This window comes from Acanthopagrus latus, chromosome 19 (genome assembly GCF_904848185.1).
Source record: "Acanthopagrus latus isolate v.2019 chromosome 19, fAcaLat1.1, whole genome shotgun sequence".
In the NCBI taxonomy this organism is placed as follows: Eukaryota; Metazoa; Chordata; class Actinopteri; order Spariformes; family Sparidae; genus Acanthopagrus; species Acanthopagrus latus.
The window spans coordinates 2,531,584-2,540,797 of record NC_051057.1 but is presented as its reverse complement, the minus strand read 5'-3'; the positions used below and the strand labels follow the sequence as shown (position 1 = coordinate 2,540,797).

Sequence of the window (9,214 nt, the reverse complement as noted above, 5' to 3'; positions counted from 1 at the left end):
ATGGCAGAAAAAACATGTAGAACCTTTTGTCTGATGATAATGTTGAGGTCACTAATGAGGCTGAATATGTTGGACAGAACAAGATGATGATGACATTTGTAGGCAGTGCTGCAAGATATATGCTCAAACAACCATCCTTTCACTCAGGTTTAGTTTGTGTACAGGTGGAGCGAAGGCGTCTCTGTTCAGAGCATACTGTACAACACTGTACTGCACACTTGTGGTCAAACTACAGAGAAGCAAGCCTACGGAAACTTCTATTAGCTTAGAATGATGCTTTGAGAATAATGCTTAAGAGACCTAGATGGAACAGTGCAAGTAAATTATTCTTCTATCTATGTATACTTTTATTTGAAAATGAAATGATCCTAGTTTTATGGAACATAAGGTTTAGCACTTCATGTGCAAGTCACGGTTGTGTATGAAAGAAAGACTTGTACTGTTATAGCAGCAGTGCAGCTGAATGCATGAATCCATAGGGCTGGATTTTCATTTTCAACTTAAGCTTCTGGGATCACAGCACATTAAAGAGGTACTTGAGGAAATTATTAAATATTACTACTAAACAATTTAAATAACTTTTCGATATGTTTTTATATCATTATACATGTATTATAATACCTTTCTTAAAGCTTCTCTCCTTGATTCTTGTTTATCTAATTATAATAAATTGCTCCATCTTGGTGCATTTAATTGAACAGTATGGGTGTAAGAATGACGATGGAGACCTTTCTGCGTAACACAGCTGTGTGCTGCTGTATTTACTGTTACACACTGAGGTTTACAATGTTCAGTATGTACGTTGCAACATGTAAAGATGGGCTGGTATTTTGGCGACATCTCGTGGCTAGTCACCGGAACTACACTATGCGCTGTGTTTTGTAACAAAGGGTGACGAGGAGAAAGGGCGTTATGGGTTTGTAAAAATAGTTTGTAAAAATATTGTGTTGGTTCTTCAAATTATCAAACACTGATTTTCAGTGTTTGCAGAATGAATAACTGTGGGCCTCAGGACTGGTGTTGTACTTCATAGCGAAATGACTTTCTTTTATTGTGTTCCAACATGTAGGCGATGTGAAAAGGAGAAGGCTAAATATCAGACAGTGTCGTCTGAAAAACCTTACTGAAAAATGAAAACATCAACATTTTCCATTTCTGTTGTGCTGGTTAAAGTATTCATAGTTATTTAAGTATTACTTATGTATGGTTACGTTATGACGTCCATCCCAGCGTGGTGACGTAAGGGTTACGTACGGCACATGTAACCCACAGTTGCGCAACTGCTTATGGGTAACTTAAGGTCTTGTCCTGCACGTTGACATTGGGATAGAAACCTGACAGCGGAATACTTCTCAGCTGACTTCAAACGGGTAAGTTGGCGCTTTCCTTCAGCGCTTAATGTTTTTGCACCTTACTTTAGACTATGCGAACTTAAGGAGGTCCGTATGTCTCATTAACGTGCCATGTTAAAAGGACGTAAAATCCAAAAGCAAAGAAGACAGACATCATATCGGCTAACGTTAGCATAGATGCTAGGTAGCCTGGCTAATTGTAAATGAAAGTAGCTGGTGCCCTTGGCTAATTTGTCTGATTTATAGGTTGGTCTGTCGTCTTATTTCAATGTCTTATTGACATCCTATCTATTTTCCGAATAAAGCAGGGGTGTTAGGGCTCTGGGGCCAGGCTGTTTGCTTGCGTTACGAAGTTAGCTAATTTTAGTCGTACTTGAGCTTTGATGCTAACATTTACCGTGTGTTGGATCGAGGATAACGGCTGGAAAGTTGAAGTGTCACCCCATGTAGCCATTCAGGATGCTTACATGAATAATGCTTAGTTATAAAATAGGGGTGGCTGTGGCCCAGCGGTAGAGCCAGCGTCTTGTTATAAGGTTGCTGGGTTCGATTTTCCTGGTCTGCATGTCGAAGTCCTTGAGCAAGATACTGAACCTCAAACTGCTCCTGGTGCTGGTCGGCACCTTGCATGGCAGCCACCACCATCATTGTATCTCATACCAACTATGTATAAACTGATGTCAGTCGCTTTGGAAAAAAGTGTGTGATAAATGGCTAAATCATTATCCATTTATCATAACGTTAGCTGTCACCGTTGTTACTGAATGTGTTGGTGTGTCATTAATGATGTACTGATGCTTGTCTGTGCCTGTGAAGACCTCTGAATTGCGTCGAGGTCATTGTACGGTGTTAAAACACACTCTTGTCGCCCTTCAATCGTGGAATTTGCTGAGGTGACTGGACTGAGACACTGCGAATTTAGCTCCCATAGGCTAGTCAGGTTAGTTATAATGTACTTTAAATCACCTCCCTATCTGCTTTCTTTGGTGTGGCTACAAGGGTCTGGGCCGACGTAGTGTTGCGTTCAGAGCTGTTGCGGTTTACTGTTATCCTTGCCACTTAGTAAGTATTCTGACCTGGCACCAAACCCACCTGTGGGTGCTGCTGTCTGCTGTACATTCAGTTAATATGTAAAATGTTCTTGACTACAAGTACTCACCCATGCCAGTTGTTGTGACACAGAGTTGACCCGCTGACTCATGAGAGTTTATTTTTCACAGGGCAGGATGGGAGCCTCCTTGTCCACACCTGATGCTCCTACAGTCAGGGCAGAGGCCATGATGGCCGCCCCTCCTCAGGGTTGCCCCATGCACCAAGAAGCACAGCCTGTCAAAGGTGCCATCAGCTGTTATTATTTTATAATAATGATATTATTATAATTATATCATGCTATGTTATCATTTTTAATAAATAACATTAAATAAATTTACATTCTAATTTGTTTGTGTGTATCTACCTTTACAGTGTCACCACCCTCAGAGTGTCCCATGCATCAAGCTCAGCCTGTAAAAGGTACCAATGATTTATGATGGCTTTACCACTATAGCAAATATCCTTTTTAGAAAAACTGATAGATAAGTCGCTTGTTATTTAAATTTGCTGGTCTAAACACAATTGTCTTCAAGATTTCCTGGATTTCATTGGCCTACATTGCTGATGTTCTTTGTTGTTGTATGTTTAAAGTCATTAAAGGTTATTGGTAAATGCTGTCCAGGGTTTTGTACCTAATATGCCTCAATCTGGTGCTGTTGTTTCCTGTAGTGTCGCCTCCATCAGAGTGTCCGATGCATAAAGCAGAAGCAGGTCCAGCTCACCAGGACCGGGCCTATGAGTTTGTGGAGTGTCCTATGAAAGGTGCAGCTAGTGACATCGACCCAGCAAACATGGTACGTGCATTACTTTAATGATCTAAAACAGGTGGATTGGGGAAGGCAGTGAGATTATGAAAGATGCACAGAAATAATGTGCAATTTTGACTGACGACCCTTTTAGACAGGATTGTAATTCACAAAACTAGAAACAATCAAGATGGAACTTTTCTACATTTCAAAGAGAAGTGTTTGAAACATTCACAATGCAATGAAGAGAAATGCATGTTACCCAGCTAATCAACTTATAAACTGCATTTCATTTTTATCAAGATTAATGTTTTTATATCAGATATTTTTATTGTTAATACTGCAGTGTGGTGCTCACAGGAGCATCAAATGGTTTTGTTTAACATTCTCAAATATGTTCTGTCTCAAAATTAAAATAATGTTGGTCAGATTTGATTCTTATTTGTTGGCTTGCTTTGTTACCTCCTTGGCAACTTGTTTTGTTTAAGTCTTGTTTTCACATTGTCATAAAAACCACAAATGAAGTCTTGTTACATTTCTTAAAGATTAAAGTGTGTTGTTAAATTGTCTTTACTCCCTGCATGTGAACAGATGCCTCCTCCTAACCAGAAGCCAGCACCAGACCAGCCCTTCAGTCTGTCCACCTCCAGACAGGAGTCCACCATTCCCCGTCACAGCGCAGAGAAGAACTGGGTTTACCCGTCTGAGCAGATGTTCTGGAACGCCATGCTGCGGAAAGGGTCAGTCCGAAACATGTGGCTTTGTTATTCCAGCCCATCAACCATTTGGAGGGGCACTGACTACAGCTCTGTTGGGGGAAATCAGTTGCGCCAGGCTGCATGTTCCATGTCATATTTATATACTTAAGTCCTATTATTGGGCATAAAGATGGGAAGACAGATATTGAAGATTACTGTTGCCACACTTTCTTCTCGCATGCCATTCGTCATCCTATCTGCTCAGTTGTTGTTAATTCTTATGTTCCTTGAACTTAACATGATGGTGTCTGTTTGCTTTGTGAATGTATGATTTGTCTGAACATACCATGAGCTGTAAAGATCACGGTGTCACACATGTTGAGATGGAAGGTTCAAAGGGACTCTTAATTTGGTCTAACTGTCAGTCGTGTCTGTGCTGTAGGTGGCGCTGGCGTGAAGATGACCTTGCTGCTGAAGACATGACCAACATCATTAAAATCCACAACAAGAATAATGAGCAGGCTTGGCAGGAGATCCTGAAATGGGAGGCCATGCATGTAGAGTGAGTTCAGAAGCTGTCTGACAAAGCGTACAACTTTCTAATCACCTTCTAACCATGTACAATTGTTACTTTGTTCACTGACAGTTGGATATTCTTTTTGAGTTTGACATACATACTTGTTCATTGGGTAGGCTGTATGCAATACATACTGATTGAGCATGTAGTTGGCAGTATGTGATTTCTGACACATCACATATTACATATCATATCAAGGTTCAGGCAGCACTTTTCACAGATTCTGTGAGCGCACTGATCAGCATCTGTTGGAACTGAAATTGTGCTACAACAAATCATTGCAATATGCGTTCAGCTAGAGCAGCCAGTTACAGTGACTCTGCAGTTAACCTGCTCTCTGAGTGCACTTTTTGTTGAGTATTCTGTCTGTTATTTTCTTGCAGGGAATGTCCATGTGGGCCGACCTTGAAGAGATTTGGTGGCAAAGCCAAAGAGTTCTCGCCCAGGGCTCGCTTTCGCCACTGGATGGGGTGAGCTCCTTTACCCTCAATATGCATGAGTTTGAGTTCATAACAGAGGTGTTCACATCTATGAGTTGTGTTTTATTTGCTCAGATAATAAGATTTAACTTGAGGCTATTTGCTAGCAGTTTAATTGTTAAGTAGCATGAATAAGTCTGAGGAAAAAAATATTTGAGCCCCATCATGTCCCCAGTGCTCCAGTAATGATCTGAAAAACTACAGCTGTTTAAATTAACAGTAGTTTTACAATCAGCTAATGCTTCCATGCCTCCATGAAACAGCCTGACCAGGAGTACCCATGATGTCATGTCACCTAGTAGATCCAGTCTAGTGTCAGAGGATAGTCAATTCTGCCTTGCTGCAATGCTGCTTTAACGGCCTATCTTATCTCAGTGCATTCATATCCCATATACTCCTCCCTCTCTCAATTAGCTACGAGCTGCCTTTTGACCGCCATGACTGGATCGTTGACCGCTGTGGAAAGGAGGTGCGCTACGTCATAGACTACTATGACGGTGAAATCGACAAAGACACCTACCAGTTCTCCATCCTGGATGTACGCCCCGCCTTTGACTCTTTAGGTGCTGTCTGGGACCGCATGAAGGTGACCTGGTGGCGCTGGACCTCCTAAAGGACTCTGACACATGAACACACACATAGGTCACAGTGTGGATTCAAAACCACACATACAGGACTGTGAAACTGTCGCTCCTCATTTCTTCTCTGTACATGCAGTGCTGTGAAAAGAAACCATAAACAAGACCAATGAAGAAAAAGAAGTTGACTCATACGACGTTAGTGTTAGCAGACCCTGACTCAGTTAGGCTGTATGAAGCTTCATCTGCTATCATGTTGATTTCAGTGAAAAATTTAATTTTCACAGGTTTTTTTTTAAGCAGCATGTGCATCTAATTCAGTGGAAGTGTTTGCAAGGTCACATGTCGCTCGTCCCGCCCTCACTCTGCTCTCTCTACTGATAAAACTATAAGGAACACTCCATTAATTTTCTGAATAGTTCACCATGGCTAAAACTAACTGAAAGAACACTCAGAAAAACTATAAATATCGGTTTGAACATCTTCAGGGTAACTAAACTGAAGATGATGATGTTAAAAAAGGTCTAGGCATAGATGTTCAGATGGAAGATGCTATTCTGTTGCATTATAAAAAATCTGGTCTGTTCTCATATGAGGGACTAAATGTCAGGATGCGTCATTATCGGCTGTCTCCATTGACTGTTCTGTTTTTATGTCTACTGATTTGCTGAAACTTAATGATTTTTGTTTCTGTAGATTATTGTTGCTTCTGATAGTTTTATCTCGTGGCAGATTTGAATCAAGTCATAGGTTCTCTGGAATCAAACATTTCCCAGTGGCCAACGCTGTTCGTTTGGAGTGAAAATATCTGAAGTCTCTACGAATGAAATTGTTGGTGATTTAAGATCACATTTAGCATGTTGCCTTTATTGGTTAGTTGACAAAGGGACAGAAAATGCAGGTGTAGAGAGGGGGGCAGTATGACGGAATCGTACAGGCGACATGGTTAAATGATCAGCATCTTGGCAACTAGGACACCTCAGCTTTCAACAGGTGAGTTGTTGGTCCATGTTTCCCTCTTGATGTAACAGCTGTTTTAACAACCTTTGGAAGAGCCAGGCAACTGTGGCATTTGTTCCGGTTGGGAACCAACTTTTCAGTTTCCGAACAGTTATTTCTAGTAATGTGTGTGGGAACTAATCCTCACAGTCCAGAGGTTTCCCTTCATCATCTTCACTCTTCACACACAGTTTTATACAGTAATGTGACCTGCTGACTGACTCCTTGTTTGCCCTCTTTGCTTGGTACTGTGCATCCGCTTCACATTACTTCACATGTGGAGCACAGCGATGGGATTATGTTTTACCAGGAAAATCTATATTGGTGGGATTGACTTGACAGATTACCATGTCGACTGTATAGCGTGGTATGGGAATGTTAGTCTAGTTTGGGTAGACCTTCAGTATATATTGTTCTATTTTTGTAAAAGGATAAGGCTGGCTTTGAGCCACACTGTTAACCCTGTCACTGTCCACCTTTTCCCTGATTTGTTGAGTTGGACATCGGATGTAGATGATAGTAGGTTGTCTGTTAACATATCGCATCATCCTGTTCTTGCAGCATACTTCATGTACTATCACACTTTACTGTTCATCATACTAATGGATACAAGCTCTGTAGCATCTCAGTTCATCTGAATTTCTGTCCATCAGCTATATTGGATGTTTAAATGTACCTTTGCTCTTGCATTGTTCATCTGCAGCTTCTTCACAACAAAGAGATCTGTATTACAACGTTGCTATATAATTTCTTTTGCCCTGTCATTCTGATTTTTATTTATTGTTGGATGAATGTGTGCAGAATCTTGATGCTTTTGCTCCTAGAAACCAGATGCTTGTGTTCCTGATTCTGAAGATGATTTCACTTGCTCTGATGGTCAATAAAATGATCAATAAAGCTGGCCTTTTCTGCCTATGAATGATATTTGTCTTTCTCTAAATGGCCCAAAACTGGCTCTGGAGATTTGCTCCACAAGAGCATTATAGTGGTTTAACAGTAATGTGCAGTTTGAAACAGCTCACAGTCAGTGTTCCACTTTATCCCCAGAGTGTTGTATTGGTCAGGGCTTTGTGCAGGCCACTGTTCTTCCTCACCAAACAAAGTGGCACACAAATTTCCCTGTTTGTGGGACATTAAAGGAATACTGATTCTGATTGTGAAGTCCCTACTTTTTGAAGTGTCTTGGATCAAACCAGTCTTTTGGCACCATCTGCTGGAAATGATGCAGCAGTGCAGCTGCTAATAATGACTCACTGACTGTATCTCAGCTCTTTTTTTTTTTTTTTTTTTAGCTGTGCTGCCTCACAAACTAAACCAAGATTGCACAGTTCACTAACACTCTGAGCAGATAATGGATGTAACTCATCATCGGTTTATTTTATTACTTTCAATCAGGACCCGAGACATCTGCACTCCTATCCATTCCCATTGACGGAAAGCAGTTGTGTGCTGTTTTCAACGCTGAACACAAGAGGGAGACGTTTGATTAGAAATAGATTTGTGTGGGGGAACGGCACGATAGAAAACACCTCCCATGAACGAAATAAAACATTTAATTGCTTGTTGCTTTTGATTCTGTCCTGTCTGATGGCTCACTAGTCCTCATGAGTGCTCACTTTCCACTAGTTAGGTCTTTGTGTTCAAATCTTTACCACAGAGGTCAACAGTTCAGTTCAAACGCAGGTCAGTTTCTCTACTGTGTTCATTGGGGGCCTAGGTTTAACAGACGTGGTATATTTGCAGGAACACATGTGTTATCGCTGCAGCGGTGGTTCGTCAGTCCTCCGCTGTTGGTCAGTCACACAGAGCCCAGTAGCGCCGGCACGAAGGCGAACCGCTGTGTAATTCACACAAGAAAACCAGCACAGCTCCTAAAGAGGTGTGATGGTACAAGTCATGATGATGACGTCTGTGTTTTCAAAGCGTTTCTCTGGTGTCCTCCCGTCAGTCTACATCCGCCGTCAGATTATAATCTTATGGATGCTGATATAATGTGTAGTGACTGGGATCCTGACCCACCAAACATCCTGGCAAGTGACAAAGTTACATTTTCAACCCTCCTGTTCTCTTCTTCAAAAATGACACGAAACTGTTTAAAAAGTTTAACAGCAGAGAAAATGCCGTAAATGTTGTTTAAATGTGATGACTTTTCCTAAAGTGACCCCAGCATTAGAAAAAGGGAAATACTGCCTGTATGCACATTTCCATGGAGGCTGTACACCACTTGGGTACAAAGATTGTCTTTTGGTCATTTTTGAAAATAGTCACAGAGTCAGTTACAGACTACAAAACACACACACACACACACACACACACACACACACACACACAATGCTTATCTAAAACTTTTGCATGCAGGTGTCCCATCACCTTTCCACGACCCCATACACAACATTCAAAGATCAAATTTCAGTGCTGTAGCTCAGCGGGTAGAGCAGGTCGACTAATGATCGAAAGATTGCTAGTTCAAATCCCGGCTCCGGGCAGGGCTGAGCTGCATGTCGAAGTGTCTTTGAGCAAGATACTGAACCCCGCATTGCTCATCAGTGAGGGCCCTGCGATGAGCTGGCGACTTGTCCAGGGAGTACCCTGCCCTTGCCCTGAGACAAGGCTGGGATTGGCTCCAGCAGCAACACCCCGCAACCCCATGGAAAGAGATAAGTGGTTACGGACAATGACATGACATGACATGA

At 41.6% G+C, this 9,214-nt stretch overlaps 1 protein-coding gene across 1 annotated transcript; it reads left to right on the top strand.

Moving 5' to 3' along the window:
- Positions 1 to 1,216: 1,216 nt before the first annotated feature.
- LOC119008883 (cytochrome c-type heme lyase-like) lies at positions 1,217 to 7,443 on the top strand. Its single transcript, XM_037079599.1, has 8 exons — positions 1,217 to 1,370; positions 2,573 to 2,687; positions 2,817 to 2,864; positions 3,114 to 3,238; positions 3,782 to 3,930; positions 4,331 to 4,450; positions 4,849 to 4,935; positions 5,359 to 7,443. Exons 2-8 carry the CDS (start codon positions 2,579 to 2,581, stop codon positions 5,555 to 5,557), a joined length of 837 nt encoding a protein of 278 aa, XP_036935494.1. The 5' UTR covers positions 1,217 to 1,370; positions 2,573 to 2,578; the 3' UTR covers positions 5,558 to 7,443.
- Positions 7,444 to 9,214: the final 1,771 nt, after the last annotated feature.

What these genes read in the sequence shown, in the direction of transcription:
- LOC119008883 (XM_037079599.1), top strand. Translation starts at nt 2,579, where the DNA reads ATGGGAGCCTCCTTGTCCACACCTGATGCTCCTACAGTCAGGGCAGAG. An exon ending in TCAAGCTCAGCCTGTAAAAG is followed by an intron (nt 2,865 to 3,113) that starts GTACCAATGATT and finishes TGTTTCCTGTAG; the next exon opens with TGTCGCCTCCATCAGAGTGT. An exon ending in AACGCCATGCTGCGGAAAGG is followed by an intron (nt 3,931 to 4,330) that starts GTCAGTCCGAAA and finishes TCTGTGCTGTAG; the next exon opens with GTGGCGCTGGCGTGAAGATG.